The sequence below is a fragment of the Mustela lutreola genome, chromosome 4 (genome assembly GCF_030435805.1).
Source record: "Mustela lutreola isolate mMusLut2 chromosome 4, mMusLut2.pri, whole genome shotgun sequence".
Taxonomy (NCBI): Eukaryota; Metazoa; Chordata; class Mammalia; order Carnivora; family Mustelidae; genus Mustela; species Mustela lutreola.
The window spans coordinates 155,907,774-155,934,846 of NC_081293.1; the positions used below are offsets into that span (position 1 = coordinate 155,907,774).

At 43.5% G+C, this 27,073-nt stretch overlaps 1 protein-coding gene and 1 pseudogene across 4 annotated transcripts in view; one reads left to right on the forward strand and one right to left on the reverse strand.

Moving 5' to 3' along the window:
- The window catches only part of WIPF3 (WAS/WASL interacting protein family member 3), a 76,696-nt gene that overhangs the window by 6,659 nt on the left and 42,964 nt on the right, over window positions 1–27,073 (forward strand). For all 4 annotated transcript variants that reach the window (XM_059171460.1, XM_059171461.1, XM_059171459.1 and 1 more), the window contains exon 2: window positions 10,309–10,458. In XM_059171460.1, coding sequence (XP_059027443.1) covers window positions 10,366–10,458 — 93 coding nt within the window. In that variant the 5' untranslated portion in view covers window positions 10,309–10,365. The remainder of the gene's footprint in view (window positions 1–10,308; window positions 10,459–27,073) is intronic.
- Window positions 21,679–22,245, reverse strand: LOC131830030 (mediator of RNA polymerase II transcription subunit 27-like; annotated as a pseudogene).

Sequence of the window (27,073 nt, forward strand, 5' to 3'; positions counted from 1 at the left end):
CATCTAACATCTAACATCTTTTCTGTCTTCAGAAGCCCTACAGAATAAAGCTCGAATTGCTTGACAACCTGGCTCTGTGACATGTTGGCTGTGAGCGGCTGCCACACACCCCAAAGCTTTGCTCGTACTGTCCTCATTCCCTTAACCATGGAAGGCCTGCTAAAGAGGTCCCTTATGCTTTTTACATGTCTTTTACCCATGGAAGCAATTAATTCATGTTTCCACAGCACCGTATATTTCTCTTAATATTTTTTGCCCTGTATTCTGTTTTGCCCGAAATTAACCATGTGGCACAAATTGTTTTTTGTAACAACAGCCTTCTTGGAGTATAATTCAGATACCATAAAATACACTGTCTTAAATTGTGCAGTTCAGTGGTTTTTGGAATATTCAGGACCGCACAACCATCACCATCATCTAATTTCAGAACATTTTCATCACCCCAAAAAGAAATCCATTAGCAGTCGCTCCTGCTCTTCTGTATTCTCAGCCCTGACAACCCCCAGCTTTTTACTTCTTTTTACTTCTGTGGATTTACCTATCTGGATTTTCATATAAAGGGACCATACAGTATGTGGCCTTTTGCGACTGGCTTCTTTCACTCAGTGTAATGAATTTTGGGTTTATCGATTATGGGTTTCCATTGCATAATAAACTCCTTTTGTATACTTAAAGCATACCTCAATTTTCCAAAATTAGAGATGCTATTTTTCAGAAGCATAGCTGTTATATAAAATGAGGCTTACTTATAAATGTGTGATTAATATCATGTATTTTTAATAAGCCTTGTTCTTCTTTTAGCTCTTTCAATGGCAGCAAAAAAAAAAAAAAAGAAAAAAGAAAAGAAAAAAGAAAGGGACTGGAAATCAATATTTTCTCCCTTCACCCTTGGGAACTGCACACATAATGATTTTCATGACATTTAGCTATAATGTAAATACCTGAGTCAATGATAAATATTATCAATAGCTCCATTTTTTCCCCCATCACCAAATCACCAAATACTGTCCAAATATCATAACAAGTTGGATGAATGATCTGGGAACAAATTTGCGTTTCAGTAAGAGTCTTATAAAAGGAAACCAATTTATGAGCTCATTAGAGGCATGACTTGCTATGTTTCATTGTGGTTTAAGTGTGTCTTCATTTTAGAACTCAACATGGGCAAGACTGCATTAATCCTTTCAGCATTTCACCAGATAATTAACTACAATGCCTGATCAGGGCTGCATAGATGCAGCTTCAAGAGCTGCTGTCTGCGGGGCACCTGGGTGGCTCAGTGGGTTAAAGCCTCTGCTGTCAGTTCAGGTCATGATCCCAGGGTCCTGGGATTGAGTCCCACATCGGGCTCTCTGCTCAGCAGGGAGCCTGCTTCCCCCTGTCTCTCTGCCTGCCTCTCTGCCTACGTGTGATCTCTCTCTCTGTGTGTCAAATAAGTAAATAAAATCTTAAAAAAAAAAAAAAAAAAAAAAAAAGAGCTGCTGTCATCAAGGTGGGGGTTCACAGGTGTTAGAAATCCTTCCCGTCACCTAGGCAAGAGGTAAATGGGCACTCAGCCTGGTTTCCCTTTCACGATTGTGTATCAGCTCCGGTTTTAAGTGCAATATGCCGTTTTCATGGATCCAGCCTGCTGAAGTTAAATGAGTTTATAGAAAAGGAGCCTACTAAAATAGTAAAGACACAACTTCCAATAGTGTGGGACAGAGAGTTTCAGCATCCTAGATATTCTGCAACAAGCTTTTCAAACTTAGTGGGCATAAAAATCACTTGTTGATAAGATTCTCCCAAAGATTCTAATTTGGAGGTCTGGGGTGGACATTGTACCTTTCTTACATATTTCCACATTTTAGAACTACTCAAAGTGTGGTCCCCAGACCAGCAGTTGGTCTCACCTGGGAGAATCTCAGGCTCCATTCAGACTACTTAATCAGAATCTACGTTTTCTCAAGATCCATACCCCCCACCTCCACCATGATTCATTCACCATTTAAGTCTGGGAAGCATCTAGATCACTGTTTCCCAAAGCACAAAGGTTTAGTTATCACTAGGGAAACCTGAAATGAGTTTAGATGGTATTTAGATCGAATTTTATTTTAATAATTATTGCGTTCATTTTTGTTACTACCTTCTATTTATGGCAGATGATATTGTTTTTCCATTTATAGCAATGATTTAAAGTTCCTTTTGTAAAATAAATGTGTTTAATTAAAATTAAGTCCAGCTGGTATGTGAATGTGACAGAAAATATAAAAGCCATGTGGTTTTTTTATTATTTAATTTAATTTAATTTAATTTAATTAATGTAAATTCAGCCTACTATATTATTAGTTACTGGGGTAGAATTTAGTGATTCCTCACTTGCATATAAAACCCAGAGCTCATTACATCGAGTGCCCTCCTTAATGCCCATCACCCAATTACCCTCATCCCTCCACCCACCCCCCTCCAGCAGCCCTCAGTTTGTTTCCTAGAGTTCAGCATCTCTTATGGTTTGCCTCCCTCTCTGTTTTTATCTGATTTTATTTTTCCTTTCCTTCCCCATATTCATCTCTTTTGTTTCTTAAATTCCACATGGGTGAAATCATATGGTATCTGTGTTTCTCTGACTGACTTATTTCACTTAGCATAATACCCTCTAGTTCTATCCACGTTGCTGCAAATGGTAGGATCCCATTCTTTTTGATGGCTGAGTAATATTCCTCTGTGTGTGTGTGTGTGTTTGTGTGTGTGTAATATTCCTGTGCACGTGTGTGTATAGCCCCATATTGGGCTCTCTGATCAGCAAGAAGCCTACTTCTCCTGCCTGCTGCTCTGCCTACTAGTGCTCTCTCTCTCTCTTTTTCTATCTCAGTCAAATAAATAAATAAATAAAATTGTTAAAGAACCCAACACAGGGTTCAATCTGATAACCCTGGGATCATGACCTGAGTTGAAGGCAGACGTTTAATTGACTGAGCCATCCAGGCGCCCCAGTTTCCAACTTTTTAAGGAACCTCCATATAGTTTCCAAAGTAAAAGCCATGTATTTTTAAGTGACTGCAGTTAGCATGGTGCTCGAGAGCATGGACTCCGGAGCCAGACATCCCAAGTTTGAATGCCAGCTCCTCCACTAATTCATTTTGTGACTTTGGGTAGATTTCATAACATTTTTGCCCTTCAGTTTTCTCTTCTGCAGAACGGGGGCAATAGTACTATCTATCTGATTGGGCTGTTGCAGAGCTTAAATGGGTTAATATACAAAAAGTCCTACGAACAGGATCCGATCCTTACGAACGGCTATATCAGAGCTAGCTTGTTCTACTGTTCTCTAGAATGCAAATGGTCAAGGACTTTTTTTATCCTGTGCTTTTTACCTCCCCTCCCTTTGTCCCTTGCTTTCCTGCTTACTCGCCCAACTTGCTTTCCAGGACTTGTATAGCACTGAGGATACATACCAGTGAGGGGATCAACTTTGGCCTAGTCCAAGGGAAGTTAACACTGGGAGAGGCGGTGTGTGGGATGTGAGATCTTAGAGGTGGGAAGTCCCAGGAGAAGGCAATGCCCAAAGAATTCACTCATCATCACACAATGAGGAAGGACAGGTTTTTTTAAAAATTGTCTTTATTATTTTCCTTATGGCTTTGGCAACTTTGCCACGTGTTTTTTGAGAGGCGTTTTATTTGTGCCTTGTATGCTCATGGGCTTATGGGTTGTGATTTCCTGGCCACAAGGCCCCTTTGAGAAAGAAATGACTGATCTGTAGAACCCTGCTGAGACCATAATGTGAGCAACGGGGTTGTCTGTCGCCTGGGGCTCCTTTGCCTTTATTAAAAGTTCAGAGGTGAGAAATCTCTGCTCGCCTCCCCCATCTCATAGCCACAGAAATAAGAGACTCAGTGGGACAGTGACAAAACAGAAGTTATGAGTGCCCAGAGAACTTTATTTTCTGATTCCTATTGAAATGTATTTTAAGAACCAGCAAAAGCAGCTTTTGTCATATAGTGGCAGTAATCCTTCTTGCTTGTATTTTTAAAATAGGCACATATTCTACTTGTGAACAACTGTAATCTGATGAACCACTATTGGGGGGAAAAAAGGGAGTGTATGGTTTTGACAAAAGCAAGTAGTGTGTAAAATTGTTTACCATAAATGATTTCTCTCAGAAAAAGCTCAGTTGGTGTATATACCTATAGAACTTTTTATATTCACAAGATGGGCGAGCCTGGTCTACGTTTATTCTGGATCAGGTGGGGAAGGAAGGGGTCACACTATGGCAGTTTGCGGACCCTGTGTGACCTGCAGGGATGTTCTGCTGGCCCGCTGATTTTTAAAAACGCTTTTGAATTAGTTACCCACATGCCCAAACTGGACTTCCCACAAAAATCTGGATTTGGGGCTTTGGGGGGAAAATTGGGAGGATGGGGCCAATACTGGGCTTGGATTCCCACTGCAGGGGGAACCTCCCGCCGCAGACCCTCACAGGCTGTCACTCCTTGAGCCAGGGCCCCTCCACACCTTGCCCATCCACTGTTTCCTCGCCTCTGACTCAGTGGTCACAGATCAGCTCCCTGCCTGCAAGGGATGCTGGGTAAAGGAGCTCCTGGCTTCCTGCTGAGGGAGGGAGGAGTCCTGTGGGAAATTCCTCAGGCATAGGGAAAATGTTCAAAAGCTGGTGGATAGCCACAACGGGATAGATGTCCACCTGTCCCTGAGGGAAGAGACACTTGCAGAATAGCGTAGTGTCATTTCAGCCCCTCTGTGACTCTCGCCTTTTTCTCCCTTCCCCATACAGGCAGAGCCTCCCAGGCTGCTTGTGTTCTCCCACTTCTGTATCTCTGCTTATGTGCTACTCTGTCTAGCTAGAATGGCCTCCTGTAGCCACCTTTTTACCTGCTCAAGAATGCGGGAGCTTCTACCAAACATTTATTTACAACCCTCCTTCCCCCGCTCTCCTCGTGCTGGAATTGATATTCCTTAGCGCTCCATAGCCCTCCTGGGGCATGTGTCCTACCCCACCTTTTATTGTAGTTATTTGTGGTGATGCAGGTGGTGGTGTGAGGAAGATAAATATAGCTTCCAGTGAACGTGTCCGCTGTGTGTCACCACCTCTGTAATAATACTCTTCATGTACAGTCTTTGTTTCGGTTTTGATGACAAACTAAGAGTTAAGCATTATAGATCGTTTACAGATAAAGAAAACGAGACCCCCTGAGACTAAGTGACTTAACCAAGGGTGTGCAGCTGGGAAAAGCAGAGGCACAAGTAGGACGCGGGTCTGTCTAATGCAAAGATCAGCCCTGTCCGCCGTGCATGTGGAAGTGGCATTAGTTCTGTTGTCCTCCACACCTTCTAAGGCTGCCTGGGTATCCAACCTGCATCTAATGCTGTTTTTCAGAGTTACTTCCTGAGTCAGGAGAAAATATAAAAAAGCCTTTGAAAATCTGGCTTTTTTTTTTTTTTTTTAAATCCTAGGCATTTTTTTTTTTTAAAATACATTACAGAGCAAAATAACAGTTTTAAGTGTGTTGGGAGAGCACAAAGCTTCAAAGAGCTTATGGGTACAGCCTGTGACTTCCTGGAGCTCTGCATTCTTAACTGTCAGATTTTAACAAATACTTTTCTAGGTAATTGCTTAATTATTTTACCTGTCAAGAAAAAGCCTTCACAGCCATCATGTCCCGCATGTAAAAACATCCTTTACTCCTAGAGTTTGAAAAATCGTTCTGGTGAGTTCAGTGACACACAAGCCCAGTGGCACCTAATTCCTCTCAGATTCCTCAAGATAAAAATTAAATGGGCAGCCAGGATGCCTCGGTTCAGGAGGAGCAAGTGGAAAAATTACCGGTATGAGGTCCCTTTCACATGAGAGTCTCAGAAATACTTAAAAATTTTTGCCAACTGGAAGCGGAGAAGTATTATAACCTGAATGATACCAAGTTATTAGAACAAAGAAATGAGGTTTTGGATCAGAGAGGGCAGAGGTTTAACTCATCTCTGGTACTCTTTATGAAATTGGGTAGAAACAAGGTAAAGTCTCTGAGACAAAATGTGGTTCTCCTTCATAGGAAATGCCACTGTCTACCATAGAGTCATTGAGGGCATTAAACAGAACACGTATTATAAGTACCTAATGCAGTGCTGAGCCCATCTAGGGGGTTCAAAAAGTTATAGAGTCAGTCCTCATTATTTACAGATTCCATAGTTTGCTAATCACCTACTCACTGAACTCTGTTTGCAACCCCAAAGTCAGTAATCACGGGCACTGTCACGGTTGGTGGAGGAAAGGCACAGAGTGGGGAGAAACTGGAGTCACCCCGTGCACACGTGCATTCCCAGCTGCGGTGGAGCGAGGCGGGACTCTGCCATCTTGTTCCAGCTCTCACACCGTGAACCTGTGTTCTTTACACATTCTGTTTAGTGTCATGTTCTTCATATTTTTGTGCTGACTGTTGGTGAGTTCGCTGTTTTAAACAGCCCCTCCCAAATATAATGCTGACATTCTATCCAATGTTGAGCACCAAAAGGCTGTGACATGAGAGAAAAAGGGTGTTAGAGAACCTTCATCCGGGCATGAGGTATAATGCTGTTGGCATGAGGTCAAGTTAATGTACCAACAACATATATTAAATAAGGTGTCTTTAAGTGGGAACACACATAAAACAAGATTTTATATTAGTGAGTCACAGAAGTCTTGTGACTAGATGTCCAGAGGGATCTGACCCTGTGTTTCTGTGAAAAGCAGTGGCTCAGTGTTTGCTAACTCGGGGTCTGTGGCAACTTTATAGAATATAACTACCACAAACAATGAGAATTGGTGATATTCTATTGAGTTCCTGTATTGGGCAGCTTCAAAATTAGTGGCTGTAATACATTAACTTCAAATTCTCCCTGACTTAACACGGTAGTTTATTTATTTATTTTTTTTGTAAAGTCCAGTCGCGTGTTTGGCAGATGGCCTTAAAGGGGTGAGTCAGGAATCCAGATTCTTTACATTTCGTGGCTGAGCCCACACATTGGACCTTTCCTTCTAGCCAGTGGATGGGGGAAGAGAGTAAAGCTGTGGGTAGAAGGTCTTTATGGGCCAGCCTACACGTGGAAGACATCACGCCTTCATTCTGTTGGCCAGAGCTCAGTCCCAAAGTCACATCTAACTACGCAGGACACTGGGAAGTATAATCCAGCTGTATGCTGAGGGGTTACTGGAATCGTTCTGCCACAGTTCTCCTTAATTACTTCCTGTGGTCATTTTTCCTTAGATCAATGGCAAAACCCTTAGGTAAGTGACATTTAAGTCTCTAAAGTTACTTTCCTAGTCCCTTTCCAGTTCTTCACCAAGGGAAGCAGCTGTCTCCTCTCCTCTCTCTTGCTTAAAAGATGTAATCCTCATATAATGAGACCTTTGTGTTTTCTCTTGTTCTGTGATACTTCAGGCAACCTTTTAATCCCTATTGTAAAGTTCTGACTGAAGTTATTCTGCCACTAAATTAAGGATCACAAAAAGATATACCCAGTGCCTTTTATGAAAGAAATTGTTAAAATACAAATAACTCATCATTCAGGTTTTTTCCAACTAAACGTGGGCTCACATCCAACTTGCTTTAGAATTCAGCCAGTAAAATGCCAACTTTATCTGACTCTATGTTATTGTCTAATACATGCAATTTATTTTATTGTATAATAAAATAACATTGACACTACCTAGTAGTATCTACTACCACCCCTACTCAATTTTAGTGTAGTTTTATTCTCTGGACTCTGATGAGCATTACTTTTTTTTTTTAGTCTTTGTGTTCCTGTTTTACTATCAAGGAAAGAAACAATGACACAAAATTTCATAGGTGCTAATAACTTTGAGGGGAATACTTTATAAGAAAATTGTGGTCTTCTCCAGTTATCAGCTCATGAACCTCTTTGGAACTCTAATGAAAACTATCATGGACTCTTTCTACATGAAAGTTGAACTTACATGGATATCTTATACCATTTTACATTTTTCTAAAGGATTTACTTATGTGAGTGAGAGAATGTGAGCACATGAGCGGGAGGAGGAGCAGAGGAAGAGGGAGATCGAGAATCTGAAGCAGACTCCCACCCAGGTGCCCCACCACTTTAAATTTTTGTACAATTTCAAGGAGCTCTTAGCCCTGCTGAAAATAGGATAATATCAGATGATCCAGAAATCCCACTCCTAGGTATATGCCCGGAAGAACTGAAAGCAGAGTCTTGAAGACATACTCATATACCAGTGTTCATAGTCATAGTCACAGTACCCAAAAGGTGAAAGCAACCCAAGTATCATCAGCAGATGAACAAATAAACAAAATGTGGTGTATATTTACAATTAAGGAAGGAAATTCTGGCACATGGTACAAAGTGAATGAAACTTGAAGACAAGCCAGACACAAAAGGACAAATACTGTATTTAAGGTACCTAAAATAGGCAAATTCACAGGAATATAAAGTAGATTAGAAGTTACCAGGGACTAGGGGAAGGAGGAATGGGAAGTTATTATTTAATGGGTACTGTTTGGCATGATGAAAAATTCTGGAGATGATGGGATGATTGCACAACATTGTGGATGTTCTTGATGCCACTGAATTGTACAGTTTAAAATTATGAAAATAATAAATTTTCTACTATGCACATTTTACCACACACAAAAAAATCAAGTTGAGAAGAGGCTGGACTTTATTTTATTTTTTTAAGATTTTATTTATTTATTTGACAGAGATCTCAAGTAGGCAGAGAGGCAGGCAGTGAGAAAGGAGGAAGCAGGCTCCCCGCTGACCAGAGAGCCCAACACAGGGCTCGATCCCAGGACCCTGGGATCATGACCTGAGCTGAAGGCAGAGGCTTTAACCCACTGAGCCACCCAGGCACCCCAAGAGGCTGGACTTTAAAGCCTGATAAGCATAGGTTCCAATCCCAAGTCCACCCATTAGTAACTGTGTGGGATTTGGGGGAAAGTACTTAATATCTCTGAATGTCATTTTTCGTACCTATAAAATTGGGATTAAACTACTGACCTTAGAGGAAATTAATGTGATTAGCCGGTCACATGGCAGCCACTATCCACAAAGGTAAAGAGAGCATGTTTGAAGTAGGCAAAATCCGGGGGACTGGGTTAAGAACAAAGTACCAGGTTACATAATTGCTTTTTGCCTCTAAGAGATAAGAATATTATCATGGAATAATACAAATGCCTCAGGAGTTTAAAGCTAAAGAAATGGGCATAGCCCTTGGTCTGGCCTTCCACTAATTACAGAGACAGAAGGAACACAAAACCACCCCTGCCTGTCTGATGTTTATTTCTGTTTCCACTTAAATTGTGAGATTTTTATGTATGTTTTCCTCATTCTTGTAAACTGTGGGGATTTTCTTTAGTACACATTTTAAGCTTTTTCATTGTGTCTTGATGTGGATTCTAAGACACACGCACACACATGCACACACACGCTCCACAGAGAAAGACCACATTTATTTGGAGATCACAAGTCCTGTAATATTAACTGTTCAAAACATAACCATATTTGCAGAATTAAATACTCCAAAGCTCTCTATGTAGCAAATATCAAATTGTACAGAAACAACAACACAGCCATGGCAAGAAAAGTGAGAGCTGAAACTGAAGAGAAGGAAGCAAGAAAATGATTAATGCGCTTTGTAAGTGTTGTTCAAGGCTGGCGTCGTGAGTAACGTTGAGCCTGTGACATTCAGAAAGGTTAGATTTCATTCCGTTTGCTCTACTTAGGAAAATGGAAGTAGGCACAGAATATTTTTAAATTGCCTCAGAAATGATAAAACTGAACGTTTAACCCTAAGGAGGTAGAATGCAGTTATTTGGAAAAATCGTGATGGAATGAAGTGTCCCCCTTGACATACTATTTATATTGAGATATAAATAACTAAATTTTATCAGTTTTATCACCTAGTTCTAAAATCTAGATACTTTTTTAAAAGATTTTATTTATTTATTTGAAAGAGAGAGAGCAAGCTAGAGCATGAGCAGAGGGGAGGGGCAGTGGGAGAGAGAGAAGCAGATCTCCCAGGACCCCGGGATCATGACCTGAGTGGGAGACAGACCCTTAACCAACTGAGCCACCCAGGCACCCAAATCTAGCTGCTGCTTTTTGTTCCTAGTACTTGAGGCAATGGCCTGCCTACAGGGGGGGCCTTCAGTAGTTACTGAAAGAATGAATGAGAGCAAAAATGACTGAATGGACAAGTGAAAAAAGGAAGCTATCCATGAAATGCACGTGTCTGCATGACGGGGAATACCGGTGCAGGAATAAAGACAACCAAATTTAAAACTATTTTCTCCCTTTCAGGGCAGAAACCACTCTCCTGGGACCTTTCAGAAGCAAGAGCCACCAACGCTGTGACCTATGCCAGTGCCACCTCCGCCACCTCCTCCTCCTCTGCCTCCACCTCCCCCGCCCCTGGGGGCTCCTCCCCCTCCCCCACCGCCAGCGCCTCCGGTAAGCCCTGTTTTCTTTCGGTCTGGTTTACTGCTGAGAATAAGCTGCTTTGAACACCTTTGAGCAGAAGGTTTTAAATGTTGAGAACCTCAGGTGAGAGGCGTAGGGAGGTGCGCAGTCAGTGAGGGGTGCCAGGGGGTCCGCTTCCCGTGTGCGCTGTTGGTGGAGGTCACATTGCTTGGGCTTGGGAAGCCTAGTTCTGGGTCCACACAGGCCAAGTGTCCAATGAAATGCCGCAGTGAAACATACATCTCAGACGAAATTTCCCCGTCTACACAAGACTGAAGTCAGTCCATTCCAGTTTGTATTACTGGATACTCTTCTAACGTTTAAGTTTGGGTTTAGAAGAGGCACAGAGGGCAGCTACTTCGCTTTAGAACAGAGATTTCTTAACCTTGACCCCACTGATATTTAGGGCCGGATCGTTTTTTGTCGTGGAGGGCTGTTCTGTGCATTGTAAGATGTGTAGGAACGCCCCTGGCCTCTACCTTCTAGATGCCAGTAGCGCCCCCCAATTGTGCCCATCAAAAATGTCTCTAGATTTTGCCAGATCTTCCCTAGGGGTGCAGTCATGCCCCTCTTATCTTAGAAGAATATGTGTGCTTAATGCTGACAATGAACCTTTCTTCTGATGGAAACCTAGAGCTCTCCTTCCCCCTCAGCCTGCCCTCCACTGGCCACGGCAGAGAGCCAGGTCTAGCACTGACCACAGCTCCTGTTTCTGGTGGAAAATGAAAGACACAAATGCCGTGTTGAAGTGACATGCAGAGGCAGCGCTGCCTCGGGATGATATGAACCAAGTCAGCAGAAGCCAGGAATAGAGAGAGCCTCGCCTGCCTTCCTCCCCTGGAGAGGATGAGGGCATGCTTGCCTCCCCCTCCATGGTGTTAGCTTTGCACGCTGACCGTATCAGATGTGCTAGGGACACAGACCTGCCTGAAACTTGGCTCTTGCCCTTGAGGAAAGTGGAAAGAAAACACATAATGTGAATTATTTCTAAAAGCTCTGGGACACCTGGGTGGCTCAGTTGGTTAAGCAGCTGCCTTCGGCTCAGGTCATGATCCCAGTGTCCTGGGATCGAGTCCCGCATCGGGCTCCTTGCTCGGCAGGGAGCCTGCTTCTCCCTCTGCCTCTGTCTGCCATTCTGTCTGCCTGTGCTCGCTCTCTCCCCCTCTCTCTCTGATAAATAAATAAAATCTTTAAAAAAAATAAAAATAAAAAAAAATAAAAGCTCTCCAGCCAATGTAGAAAGAATAGCAGTCAGTATTGGAGTTCCTTTGCTAAATCTGATCCCACAAGGGATAGAGGAGATGAAGTTTGCAAGTAAAGGAAATATACATGGGACTGTCATGGGGCCCTTGCAGAGACATGTCAGCACCAAGGACATGCCATTTATAATAACTCAGATACCGCAACACTGTAAACGTTGCCAGCATAAATAAACTTATCAAAACCCATGTTGTTGGAGATTTGGGGAAATAAGCCCTTTTAAACAGTGCTGGTGACACTCAAATACCTGGGACTCGGTATATGTGGAATGAGTCTTTCTGGAATGTTCTCTAATAGAGAACAATGAAAATCTAAATGTATCATGCTTTTTCCTCTGGTTTTCCAGTAGTTTTATTTTTGAGGCTGACTTATGAATTTAACCCTAAAGAAACCAAAACAAATGTATACAAGGATGTTCACAGCAATGCTGCTTATTCTAGTGAAAAATTAGATCTTAAATGGTTGATGAGAACGAAATGAAGTTTATGAAGTCATGCTGTTAATTAAAAATTGCATTATGTCATAGAGTTAATTAAAAATTATATTTATAACTGTGCTGATTATGGAAAGCAGATATGGAATGATGGATTAAAAACAGTGCACATTTTGTGCATAATGAGATCAACTATATAATATACATATGTAGCAAAGATCAGAAGAGAATTTTGAGTGCTGATAATAAAATTTTAAATTTCATCAGGCAGTTCTTTTCCTTTAAAGATACTGAAGTTCATAGTAAACAAAAATAATTCTACACTTGGTCAATGTTTTACCTCCCCTCCCCCATTTTGCTGTGATGCAATAAGAAATATATAACATCGCCCTGTAAAAATCTCCTGCCCAAAATGAATGTAACTCTGAGCAAGCAGGGAGACATGTCCACATGTGGGATCTTCTGCAACAGAGGTTGGCAAACAAGAGGCAGATCCATGCTTCATATTTTGTACAGCCTGCAAGCTAAGAATGCTTTTTACTTTTTCAAATGGTTGAGAAAAGTTCAAAGAAAAATACTTAATGGCACATGAAAATGATGTGAAATTTGATTATCGGCTCATAAGTTGGCTTTTATTGGACCGTAGCCACGCTCTTCCGTTTATCTTGTCTGTGGCTGCCTTAATGCTACAGTGGTGGAACACCAATTAAATAACTTGTTATCCGCTCCCAAGATAATTTCATTTTCTCACTAGTCAGCCTGTATTTTTAGAATTATACTCAATTATTATTATTTTTTTATTATTATATTTTGGACTTCATCGATAAAAGCTTTGTGGACACGTGGTGTCTTTTTTGTTTTGTTTTGTTGTTATTATATCACATCGATGATTTTGCCTCTTGGCCCCCCGTGCTGAAAATATTTACTCCCTGGCCCTTTACAGAAAAAGTTTGCCAGCCCTTGTCCCCCAAGCCAGCTGGCTTCATTCCGCCTTCCTTCGGTCCCCAGCACCCAGAGATGTTGATACGCCCACCTCAGACCTGGTCCCTCCCCTGCATCCCTTTGCAGGACTTCCCATCCTTCTCTTAACTGTCGCCCATGCCACCTTTGAGACCTCTGGTGCTCCGAGAGGAGGAAGCAGGCCCCCTGCCTAGCAGAGAGCCCAATGCGGGACTCGATTCCAGGACCCTGAGATCATGACCTGAGCTGAAGGCAGAGGCTTAACCCACTGAGCCACCCAGGCAGCCTCCTACTGGCATTTCTAACACATTTTTAAACCCCTCCTTCATAGCAGTTACTAGGCTTTAGTTTTATTTTTATCTGACTGGGGACCAGAGTGTGTGTTTTGTGGTCTTTTAGTGCTGTGTGCCCACATCACCCATACCCAGGCACCGCACTGACTGAATGAATGAGTGAACATGCAAGAATGAAGGGTTAAGGAACGGAGCTAAACTTCCTAACCACTGTTCAGGACTTCACACAGCTGGGCTCATGGAGCAGTGTGGCAAGTGGTACCGTATGGAACCTTTGCAAGGAGGAGGCACTGTGTGTGTTATGTGTGATCCCTTGTGATAGAAAGCATCCTGTCAGGCTTCAGCTTAGCTCTGGCAGATCTGGGGATCAGACCAGGGCTGAAAGTTTCTTGGTTTCTTCCTCCCACCTCGCACCTTTCCCCTGCCTGTCCCTTCTGTCCTCATCTCCTCTTGTCTGATGTGCAAGTTTTCTTTTTCCAAGAACATGAATGTGGAACTGGGGAGACGGGCAGAAGGGGCTTGCTAAAATTTTGAAGTAGGCTTTCGTTAAAGGCCAGACGTGGGGCGCCTGGGTGGCTCAGTCAGTGAAGCATACAACTGTTAATTCTAATTTGTGTTTGCTGTGGTTAAAAAAAATGCAGAGTTGAGGGGCATTAAGTGGAAGGGGCTTAGTGGTCGTGATCTCAGGGTGGTGAGATGGAGCCCCATGTCAGGCTCTGTGCTGGGCGTGGAGTCTGCTTGGGATTCTGTCTCTCCCTCTGCCCCTCCCCCACATCTCTCTCTCTCCCTCTCTTAAAAAAAAAAAAAAAAAGCCAAACAGCCTTTGCCATCTTGTTCCCCTTTTCTTGCCCCTTATTCCCCTGTCTTTTGAGTGCTAAGGCTTTGTCTTAGCCCTCCAAAATCTGGTAACAGTATCAAAACTGCCTGCATGGTGAATTGATCCACTTACAATGAAATTATTATTGTTGCTCTGCTTATAGGATGTAGTTTTTAAAAATCTAAAGAAAATATAATGCATCTGATTTTTTGAAATGCAGCAGACTTTTACTGAACTTTTGTTTTCATATCTACCTGGACCCTTTGGTAGTGTCCAAGATAAGAGAATAAACTCCTTGAGGGCCTTTACTGGCCGCAATCCCATAAAACTATCTACCCAAGAAGAAGGAAATACATATGTCTCTGACCAACAGATTAACTCATTGGAGTCGGGTTGCCCAGGCAAAGCCTAATGGTAGGGACATGTCCACAATGTGGGTGTTTATTGAAGAAGTAGGTTTATAAATTTTTGCAGCATTATTTTGTAATGTTGTGCTTCAAGCTTGAAAAGCCTAAGGAGGAAACAGTGCCCCAAAGAGAAGTCATATCTTATTATTTAAAAACAAAAGAGAAACTGGATTAACAATCGTTTATTTACCACAAAAAACAAAACTCTAAATAGGAAAATACCATGGTGCCACATATTTCTCCCTGCCTGTTCCTAGGGGTTGTGTTTAATAAAATGCTAAGTGAGGGAAAGTTACAATGAGAAGCATACTGTGGCCCCTCACTCTTTTGTTCCATCCTTACCACTTGCATAATCTTTGTTTGCCTTCAGGAAACTCCGTGAGATAATTTTTCTCCTCATAGTCTAAGGATTGCATAGTTTATCGGCGAGGTAGGCTCTCCAGCATCAGGAATTATCAGTTGTGGCTTATATTGGGCGGTGTTCCCACCATCTCTAGGATGCAGGAGCTTACGTGGTATAGAAAAATATATAAGGCTAAGAAAGAAAATTTGGAAAGTGGAGTGGTATCTGAAGTCCCATGAGATCCTTTTTCAGAGTTTTGTGTTTGCTGTGGTTAAAAAAAATGCAGAGTTGAGGGGCATTAAGTGGAAGGGGCTTAGTGGAATTGCATATTACCCTATATTCTGGAAAAGGTCATTTGCATGTTCACTGGTACATTTGGAATAATGAGAGGCGTAAAAAATCGTAAACGCTGTCACTCAGAGTCTCCTGACACTCTGTTGCTTTAATTAGTGTTACTTAATAAGGGATTGGGAACACTTACCCAGAATTGACAGTGACCACCGGGAGAAGAAGGCTTTTGCATTAGGCCAAGCTATTAGGAGGGAATTAAATGGACATTTGGTTGCCGCTGAACAGTTTGCAAAACTGCACCATTGTCTCCCAGTAATTTTAAAAACTTGATTTCCTCTCTCTTGCCCGTGTGCACCCACAAGCAGTAACCCTGCTTCAGTGAAAAAGAGAGCCAGTCTTTGCAACAGATTCTCTGGGTCTGTAAGCAAGAGAGGTGTGGCAGGACCTGCCAGTCATCCTTGCAAAGGGCCGTTCTGGGTGGTATTGAAATGTGTTTCTTTTTTCCCAGCAGTGCGGTGGGAGGGGTGGTGCAAACAAAAAGGAAAAGGCTTGTAGGGATGGGCTGGAGGCAGCGATTATGGTCTAATAATGCCTAGGACTTGGTTAGAGAGCCTGCAAGCTCTTGTTAAAGGCTTTTATCAAATTTCATAGGAGCCCAGGAGCGTAAGGTACTTATGCAGCGTCTGAGCTGAGGGATAAGGAGGGGAAGGTACCATGGGGTTTGAGGCCAAAGGGCGATTCTCAAAAGCCTCAGCCATACTCTTTAGCAGTTACTAACCAGGGATTTATTGTACACCCAAGTCTGCTGGTTCTTTGCCTTTGAAATCTTTTTAAATTACAGTGTCCCTAACAATTCCTAGAAAATTGCAAGGGGACCATTGTCCCTACACCAGGGTTCTTTTCATATTACACTGCTGTACTTCGGAGCACCGCTGTGGCTTGGGGCCGTGGACCCTTTGCCTGCAAACTGCTCTTTCCTTTCTTGCCATAAAAGGCAAAAACTACCAGCGTCTGGTGATTGCTGGCAGGTAGGCATCCAGCCCTGACTAGGTAGAGAAAGCCTCAAGAGGGCAGGGGTGCTCGCAGGACCCGCAAGCACATCTTTCCAGCAGGGTGCTGGCAGCCAGTAAAAGTCATGTTTCCTAGAACATGTAATGAATAGGTAGGTAGCATGGCTTGAAAAAAGAGGCTTCAGAGAAGTAGTATGATCCGAACTATGTAAAACAAAACTGCGTTCTGTACATGCTCACTCGTGGTCTAACTGCTTGGGGGTCTCTGCTGCCTGCAACACTGGGCACACCATGGGGACTGTAAATGCCTCTGAGCTCAGTGACCGCAGACCATGCCCTTCACCTTGACCGAGCCATCGTGCAAATTTACGGACCTTTTACTGTGCAGACTTACCCAGTCTCTGCCTCTGAAGAGTTCCAGACCAAAATGCAGAGAAGCCTGGGCTTGTCATTGATCACTGCTCAGTTGTTGATAGCACCGAGAGTACAATGGGTTATTACCAGCCCAGAATTTGCACCTTGAGTTGCTCCTTCATTATATATTTCCTGCATTTCTTGCATCTGGGATCCTCAAAGGCTCATCTTTCAAGAGCCCTCAAGGTGCTCTGGATTAGTCACCTTTCATTCTCCTAAGCTTGCTTCTCTGAGCATCAGGCACCAGCTGTGTCTTGCTAATGCTTTGAGATCTCCCTGGAACAGACAAGTCGATGACCGAAAGGACCATGGGGCCAGTGAGCGGTCAGTGAGTGACTTTGATACAGGGAGTCTGTGCCTAGGTTGGTACTAGGCACCTAGTAGGAGCTTAGTACCTAGTTACTTCCCCAACTAGTGAGTTTAGCATAGATATTATTCATAAAGTAAACCCACTGGGAGCTAACCAGCCATTACTTTACATTCTTACACCTGTTTAAGCCTTGAAAACCAAGACATGTTCTATATTGTGTCAGATCAGCATCCGCGCATTCAAATTTCATTAAGAGTACTTTATAAAACAAATGCAGTTCTGTCAGAAGATAGCATAAGTGAGCACCCAGGTATTATTCGAAAAGTCCTAAAAAGGCCTTTGGCACAACTTTACCCATTCCAATGTGTTATTGTTTTCGAAGAGAATAGACCTTGCCCCTTTTCTTTATATAAACGCGCATAAACTCTAGGAAGGCAACATGGTGTACCTGTTTTGTGCAGGATAGCAATAGATTTCCATTTTAATAAGGTCTGTTCACCGCAGAGGCGTGTGAATGTATTTTCCAGCTGGTGAAAGCAGGATAGCACCTGTACCACAGACAGTATTTAAAACAGAAGCTGTGAAAACATGTTTGTGTTGTTCAGCCTCTGTTCGACACTCATTGAGCCAAGCTGTCAGGTTAGTAGGGATCATTGGATGATACAGCGGTGTGTTAAAAAAAAAAAAAAAAAGAAGAAGAAGAAAAAAAGAAAAGAAAACAAAACAAAACATGTGGGCTTTAGAATGATACAGATTGAAAACTGAATCCCTGCTGTGCTACTTAGTAACTATATGATGTCAAGCAAATTCCTTGATAACTCTGGGCTTCAGGTTTCTTTCTGCACATGGGAAAATGATCACTACTTCCTCCAGCACACTGCCCTGAGAGTGGAAACTCCATTTTTGTCTGTTTTGCTTGCAGTGCCTCCTCAACCCCTGAGCCGTTGCTGGCATGGAGTGGGCATTTAGCAAATTTGCGTTGAATACACAAATCATGGGGTTATTGTAGGATCGAATAGGATATTGATAGAAGCTGTTGCTTCCTGTGTGCCTGCTTGTCAGTGGTAGCTACTGTTATTTCAGGGATCAGAGAACAGCTGGGCAAGTAATCAGATCTGGGGCTGGTAGCTTGAAGGCAAAGGCCCCTGTGGCCAGTGTGGGGCAGGAAGTCAGACCCCAGAAGTGAAGATCAAGGTCAGAGGCCTAAGTTATCTCAACTGGGGGGTTAGGCCAGTGGTCTGAAAGTCATCCAAAAACAGAGGGCAGAGTTGACCATTTCTGGGTTTTCCTGGGTTCTAGTCCCCACCATGCCAGTATCTGCTTCTGTAGCATAATTCCAAGGAGGTGAATGGTTGGACTTCCCTCCTCTTCTATGCCTCCTGATGAGTTGAGTGGCCAGAGTCCATGGGTGTAGCGGGAAATACCTGGAATTGGGACTAGGGCTGTGGGCGAGGAGTCAGTGGAGATGTGGGAGTGTCCTTTAGAACCCGCTCTGGTGGAATGGCGGCCCGGTATAGACATCGTAAACGTGTAGAGGAGGCTTTATTTTCTCAGCTGCTGTTTGGTTTGTCACTTTACAAGCTGCTGGGCAGTCGAAGACTAAAGGGCTACTGGGAGGAAGGCACACGTTTCCTTAGAAGATTTAACGGTGATGTTCATGCAAGAATTCTAGATCACCTGGCTGGCTCTGAGCTCCTGTCTACAGCAAAGAAAGATGTTAAGAAGTTCTTTGGGCCTTGTAGCAGCTGCAGGAGGCTGTGACTCAAATGTTACGGCTTGGTCTCTATCTCTACCTGGCCCTGACTTTCATTTAAAACTATTGATGGAGTGGCTCAGCTGGTTAAGTATCCAACTCTTGATTTCAGCTCAAGTCATGATCTCAGGGTCCTGGGATGAAGCCCCTGCATTTGGGCTCCATGCTCAGTGGGGAGTCTGCTTCTCTCCCTCTGCCCTCCCCTTGCTCACGTGCACGAGCACATTCTCTCTCCCTCTTTCTAAAATAAAATAAATAAATCTTTAAAAAAATAATAAAATAAAACAAAGTTCTACTGACCAGGAGAATTTGAACACTGATGTAAAGAAGTTATAGTTAATTTTACTTAAAAATGCTATTGTTGCATTTTTAAGAGCTCTCTGATATCATACAATGTGGGATATATATTTTTTTCTTTTACAAACTTTATCCTAGAATCATGCATGATTACATAAATGATTATTTATGATATGAAACATTAACATGGTTCTGAAAGTCAGAACTATACAAAAGGTATATTCAGAGACATGTACCCTGTCCCACACACATCCGATCTACTCTCTGCCTACACACCTCCCTCTCCACAATTTCTTTGCTGCAGGTTTATCTTTCCTGTGTGTTTCCCCTTAGCGACAAGCAGATGACAGTTATTTGATATCCTCTCTCTTACCAAGAAGGAAGCATATTTAAGAACACTCTAGCACTTTGCTTTTTTTCTCCCAAGAATATGTCCTGGAAATCACTTCATAGGAGTCATAGAGGTCTTCTGCGTTCTTTTTTAAAGATGAGAACGGGAATGGCGTGGCCCCATGGTGTGACTGTGCCCTAATTTATGCAGTCCCTCTCCTCTGCTAAGGCATGAAGGTCACTTCCAGGGTTTTCCAATTACAAACAAGCTGCAGTTCACAAGCACGCAGACGTGCATGTTTGTACTGTAGGAGGTATGTGAGTGGCGTAACTTCCTGGAGTAGCACTGCTGGGTGTTTCAACGCACATACAGTTGTATTAGCCATTGCCAAAGTCCCTCCACAGTGGGGACAGCGCTCTGCATTCCCACCAGCAACGTATGGTGGTGTGGGTTTGCTTATGGGCTCACCAACAGAATGTGTTGCGATGTGATACTTTTTTAAATTTTTGCTAGTCTGGTAGTGAGAAATGGTACCTCAGTACAGTTTTAATTTGCATTTCTGTACTGATGGGTAAGGATGAACATCTCTTCCTGTGTAAGTACCATTTTTACATCTTTTTGAGGGGACATGAGTTGTCCCTCATGTTCTACGCCATTTTAAGTCTTTTCCCCTTTGTTTTTAAGATTTAAAAAATGATCTTGGGGATGTTAGCTATGATACATGTTTTAAATATTTTCTCCCAGAATGTTGGTTGCCTTGACTATACGATGAAGTTTTTGGCTACATAAAGGCTTTTTTCCTTTCTAAGACTAAGGCCCTATCAATTTGAGATGCTACCCTTATCTTATGCTAAAGTTTCATATGTACTTGAGTCTGCCTCTTGCCTATTTTATTCCATGAGCCTGTTTGTCTAAGGATAAGCCAATACCAGTTTTAATTAGGGAAGATTTAGAATATGTTTTAATGCCCAAGAAACAAGTTCTTTTTTGGTGTGTTCCTATCCTCTCTTCCATATGAACTTTAATATCAACTGAAAAGCATCTTTTAATGACTGCATTAAATTCATTCACAGTTACTGATACATACGGTCTCAACTTAGTCATGTAATTGTATCGTTATCGCGTGCACTGTCTTTCCAAGGCTTCCTTCTCTGAGTGAAGTGGTCTTTGCTTGCTCACTCCATTATTGATTGATGGGCTATATTCAGGAAGGCTTCCATTTCTGTTCTCAGGCTCACCTTTGTACCTGTACATGTTAATGCCCATAGACTTCCACTTTTCTTAGATAGCCTCTTGTTTATCAATTCTTAATTGTGTCCTTCCTTGCTCCTCTGTCCCATACACACACAGTCTTGCATCAACCATTGAACACATCGCATGCTCACTGTCAGTCCTTAGGCTCAGGCTCCCCCCTTAGTTCTTGGGTGGATGGAGCCCACCTTCTGTCAGATTCCAAAAGATGGGCTGATAGGCTGAGAATTCTTGTATGTTTAAAATGGTTTAAAGTGGTTTTTCTGGGCCTTGCTGCTTGAAAGACACATATATCCTTGATTCATGCTTTCCTTGAAAATACCTCTCCATCACTGCTTTGCTTTATGTATTGTTTTTGAGACATCTGATGCCACTCTATTTCTTTTGCAATGTAAGTTATTAGATTTTTTTTTTTTTTTTTTTTTTGCTTAGAAACTTTGAGAATTTTTTTTTTCTCTGTCTTTGAAGTCTGCTAGCGTACTAGAATGTATCTTAGATTTGACTGTCCCTGGTCAATTTTCCCAAGCATCTGGCAAGCCCTTTCGATGTACAGATTCAGCCCTTCTTTAACTTAGAAATTTTTCTTACAGTCTTACATAGTGAGACCATTTGTTCTGTTCTTTCATTTTTCTTCTCCTCAGGCTCTGATTATATGCATGTTGTTTCTTCTTTGCCTGCGTCTCACTTCAACAACGTCCCTTCTGACTTGTTCTGCTTCTCTGTGTTAGTGTCTGTCATTATTCCGGTTGTTTCCCTGCCTTTCCCCAGTGTTCTCTACTAAACTTCATGTGAATATCTTCTTCCTCAGACATCTTGAAATTTAGTCTTAATTTCTGCAACAGTTTTATCATTTTCTTCCAAGTTTTTTAGAGTATACTAAATCCTTTTCATTTCATTTCTGTCCTTAATTTCTGATTCAAGGACTTTTAGAAAAGTCTTTTACCCCAAATGCTTGAAGACATTAAAACTAGTTTGGTGTGCCATATGAGGCAGTTTTCTTCTGTTTCGTGGTGTTTTTTTCCTTGGGGGTGCAGCATGTCTTCAGCATAGGTATTTGTTCAACATTTCATTATGAAAAATTTCAAATATTGGAAGCATTGCTGATGTGTGATTGGGTCTGGATAAGTGGATGGACATTTCAGGAAATATCCTGTCAGGGCAACTGATCACATCATCAACAAATTGAGGTGGTAACACAAGAGTCTTGGGCTTGGCTTTTGGTCTCAGATACTCCTATCTGGTTAGCAGAGCATTTCAAGGACTGTTGATTCAAAAGGCCAGATGCCAGACCTGCATGGGACTGCAACCGGTTTGACCATTTATATGCTTGAAGGAGTTGACTAGAGAGGAGTTTTGTCCCACACAGGATTCAGGCTTCACAGCCCACTGTTACAAAGAGATCGTTCTCAGATGACTTGCTTACCAAATTGCTCAGACATTCTAGCTCATTGCGGTCCCAGTTCATTGTGCAGTGAAGGCCCTCTCCCAACCCTCCAGCCTCTCCTTGTTCTGCATACCATCCTTCAGGCAGTAGAACACCCCGTTCACACTGGAGCCCAGCGCCTGGATGGCACAGATGGCCTAAGCAAAGGCCTCCAGGTCTGCCATGTTGCCATTGCCCAGGATATATGTTTTTCATATAACATATGAGGAGAAAAGCAGGTCGGGGTAAAGGTAGAACAGGATTGGCTGTGCGTGGATAATTGTGGAAGCTGGAGCACTACATGGGGCCTCATTATACTACTCCACTTTTGGGATGCCTGGGTGGCTCAGTGGGTTAAGCCTCTGCCTTCTGCTCAGGTCATGATCTCAGGGTCCTGGGATCAAGTCCCGCATTGGGCTCTCTGCTCAGCAGGGAGCCTGCTTCCTCCTCTCTCTCTCTGCCTGCCTCTCTGCCTACTTGTGATCGCTCTCTCTGTCAAATAAATAAATAAAATCTTAAAAAATTTTTTTTTAATTATACTACTCCACTATGTTAATTTTCCATGATTAAAAAATTGTTAACATCAACAAAATTATGCAAAATAGAGGTGTAAGTTTAGCACCCCCAAAGAGGGTATTATGTTGCACGCTTTCCCTAATTCAAATGAATAATTGAGACCAACCATTATATGCTTTTTATTTTTTATTTTATTTTATTTTTAAGGATTTTATTTATATATTTGTCAGAGACAGAGCACAAGCAGGGGGAGCGGCAGGCAGAGGGAGAAGCAGTGTCCCTGCTGAACAGGGAGCCCGATGTGGGGCTTGATCCCAGGACCCTGGAATCATGACCTGAGCTGAAGGCAGATGCTTAACTGACTGAGCCACACAAAAGCCCCTATTATATGCTTTTTAATTAAGAAAAATAAAAACCATGTAGGCACAGAACGTCTGTTTAAAATTCTGTGCTGCTCCCCCTCTGCCGTCATATAGTCTGACTCCTGTTTTTCCAGAGATGAATGTTAAGGTTTTTATGGCCACTTGCCTGCAGCAGACATACTATCTGTAATCACTGAGTTATGGAATGTTTTGGTTTTTCCCTCCTCTGACTGAGCACTGATAGGAAGGACTCTGAAGGGGAGTGTCATAGAAGCAGCGAGCTGGGCATCCCTGTCTCCCTTGCTACTTTTTATTTAAATCAACCTGGAGCCCTGGTAGGAGCACCAGATTACAAATATTGATTTGTGACACTGTTGCCTTTACTGTCCTGTGCCTTGGTATGAGGACACCGCTAGCTGTTTTCTCCTCAGACAAAGCAGAGAGGACATCGTGGGAATTGCTAAGGCAGAACTTTCCCAGCCAGCAGCCCTCCTCGGCATCAAGGTCGCCCCACCCAGATAAGAATTTTCACCTTCAGCCTTGTCCCCTTTCTGACTGTGTGCTGCTTGTTATTGTGTTGCTGAAGGATTCTGGAGGGTGGGGTGGGGAGAGGAACTTGAAAACTTTAAAACCAGCTCTGAAGCAAAAACTTAGGGTGTGGAGGTAACTTGGAAAATGTGTTATGGCTTAAAAAACAAAAACAAAATTAAAAAAAACTGCGTGGGTCCACGAGCAGGTGAACCAGGCTTCCCAAGAAGTCAGATCACAGGCATCCAGGGACTTATTTAAACCTCACAACTGTGAAATACAGACTTTTGCCCTTCGAGCATTGCAGACTGTCACATTTTTTAGAAACTACCATTGGTTTGACTAGGAGAAGAGAAGGGACAGTCGTGCTGGGGGTCAGATCTGTGACAAGAGGGGAGTGCAGCTGCCCCTCATGGCTTGGCACACAGAACAAAGGGACCCAGTAAAACCCATTCATTTAGTTCAGGGACCCCTCATGCAAAAACACCGGTGAGGACTGGTAGGTGAGCTCCCTTTTTTTTGCCATTAGTTCATAACTATTGCTAAAAATGTATACCAAAAGTGCTTACCATATCCACAGAAAGGATTTAACACAAAAACAAGCCAGTTGCTGAGGAGAAAAGACCTACTGAAATGTGGCATGTCTTGGCTCATCTCCTCAAAGGCCAGGTTTGGACTTACCTAGGGGAGCATAAGCCCTTCTTCCCCCCTCCCCCCTCTCCCCCTCCCCTGAGAATAACTGTGGAAAGCTAGAGTTAGGAGGGGGTAGGGGTGATTCCACGGTGGGGTGGTGGGGGATACAGAGAGCACTGTGCTCTCTAGACACACAGGTACTGTCCCCAGGAGTGGGAGGACACCTGAGCATGGAGGAGAAGGCTGTAGGCTTCCCTGTCAGATGGACCTGACCCCAAGCTTAGTGGCTAATGGAACCCGAGCAAATCCTTTTGGATCTCAGTTTCCTCACCTGCAAAATGGAAATACTACTGCTCTATGGGGTGGTAAAGGGATTAATGGGAATGACGGTTTGAAAACCTCAGCCCAGTGCCTGACACAGGCAGATGTGCCTTTCTGTGAGGGGTAGCACCTTGACGCCATTCCCCCACAGACTGGGTTAGATCATGGTCTCACTGGCTTTCACGCTGCTTGCCATGAGGATGCAAACCCTCCCATGTCAGCTGCTTTGTTGTCAGTCCCACTTTTGGGGGCATTTGGTCCAGGAGCCTTACCTGTCTTGCCCGGAAAGGCTGCCCTCAGGAGGATCCTGAGAGTGGGGGCCAGGAGGCAGAGATAGGCGATTTTCCTGTCCCCTGGTGCCTACGGAGCAAGATGTGACGATCATTTCCTGGTGTCCAGAATTTTCCTCTGGGCATACTGGTGTTCCCATTTCCATTCCAGTAATTTCTTAGGAGCATGCAAACTCACACATCAGTTCCTCTTTCCCTTCTTGGTGGTATCACTTTAGCCCAACCTCCTCTTCCCTATTTTTGACCAAATACTTCCTTGAATCATCAATTCCTGACCCTCACCTAGGAAAAACCATGGCTGCTTCTCCTTGCTAGGGCCACACAAAAGCACCCCCTCCTTCCACTGATTTTTATGTTAACACAAACACTAAGATTTTGTGTTCAAGGCACATACATTTTCCATTAGTAACAGGGCTGGGCTTGGACTGTTTGGCTTGGATAAGAATAGTAGTCAAGTGACTGACATGGAAGGCTGAGGGAACTTGATGAAATTCAATGGCGTTCCTTCCTGCCGCTCTTTGGCACCGAGAGGTGTGTTGGTGAGACCAGCCAGAGGTTGGCGCTGGTTGGGCTGGCCTTGGGCAGGGGCTGCAGGAGCCCAACACATCTGCCTCACCTCTGCCCTCTGTGTCATCTGGGGCTTCCCAGCCCTTCACCTCTCAGGCTGCACAATGGGGACAGTCCTTACACCGAGAGAGGTGGAGTGGCTCCCTATTGATTTTATTTCATTTGGCTTTGTCGAGAATTTGTTTCATTTCGTTTTCATTGTTGCTAGGTAATGCCTAAAGAGAAAGGCTCTTCTGAGTCTTTAAACATATTCTTCAAAGGCTGGATTCTCCAGTGCAATACTGGGAGAGGCTGGCCATGGGGAGATAAAGGGGACCTGTGTCCTGCGGCGGATGTGAGGAACCAATGAGATTTCCTATGAAAACTCGAAGCTCACACAAAAGCACACCCTCCCTTAGTTCAGTTTTTAGGTGAAATGAACAACTATATTAGGATACACTGTTCCGCATTGTGTTCCTTTAAGGCCCAGACCCCAGGAACACCGAGACCAGCAAGAATCACCAGCACCCAGTTCCTTATTCTCTGCTTTGATGTTCAGAGCACTCACCCTCAGGGCCCCTCTGACCTGCTGGAACTTCTTGCATTGTATATTGTATATTGTATATTGTATATTGTATATTGTCCGCTCCCTGGCAGCGGGCTCCTTTACCCATCTTTACGAGGAATCCGTGCATTCCACCAAACCTCTGGCTCTGTATGCTGCCAGATGTAGTTGGAGTTTCTGACGCAGACCCATCATGATGGCCAAGTTACAGGTTTTGAGGACAAGCTTGGAAAAAAAGGGGGTGCATCCATAATCATCGGGCATGGAAGCTTTTCCATGGCAATTATAATCGTACTTCTGTATTATTTCTCAAAATAGTAATCCTACTGGAAAGAGCTTGACCATTTAACAACTTCTCATAGAACCTCATTGGATCTTTCATCAGCATTGTCTAATTTTGGTTTCCCTAGAAGTAGACCTGGAGACACGGGCCTGGGAGCAAGTAGTTTATTTGGGGGAGGTGATTCCTGGAAGCCCCAGCAAGAGAGTGAGGAAGCAGAATAGAGGAGAGAGGAAAGCAAGTGAAGAGGGTGTGGGAACGTGGGACTTCATCCTGCAGGAGACCCCTGAGAGACTTAGAATCTGCATGGATTGTGCTGTGAGGGGCGAGGGGTTGGCGGCTTTGTCCACCCACCCTTGTCACACTCTGGCACTTTGGGCAGTCCAGCAGGGGAGTGCAGGCCCATCCAGGGAACTCCCCTAGTAGAGACCAACCAGCAGTTAGCATGTGGGGGGCCGTGTGGTGTCAGCCGATGAGCCAAGTCAAGCCAAGCAGGGAGGTGTGGGGACACAGCAGCCTCTGCTATTGTCCTCGCCAATTCATGGAGGAAGAGCTGAGGCCCAGAGAGGATAAGTACTTGCTCAGAGTCACACAGCTCATGGAGTCTCGGCACTCCTTCATCTGCATGCTGTCTCTTACACCATGTGGCCCCCAGGGCTGCGGTGATGACAGAGGTGGCTGGGACATCCCCTAAAAGTCCCAGGCAGCCAGGGTTAGGAGGCCCGAAAACAACACTGGCTGAATGCCTTCTCTGATGGTGCTTCTCACATTTCCATTTCCACAGGGACCTTTGCCTGACTAGTGTAGCCCTTTCTTTAGAGGTAACACAGCATAGTGGTGAAGTTTCCAGCGCAGCCCTCCTGTACTCCTGTCCTGGAAACTCAGTGGCCTTGAGCAATTTACTTAAACTTTCTGTGCCTTTGTTTTGTTCTCTATTAAAATACCATCTGCTTCCTAATGGCTGATGCAAGG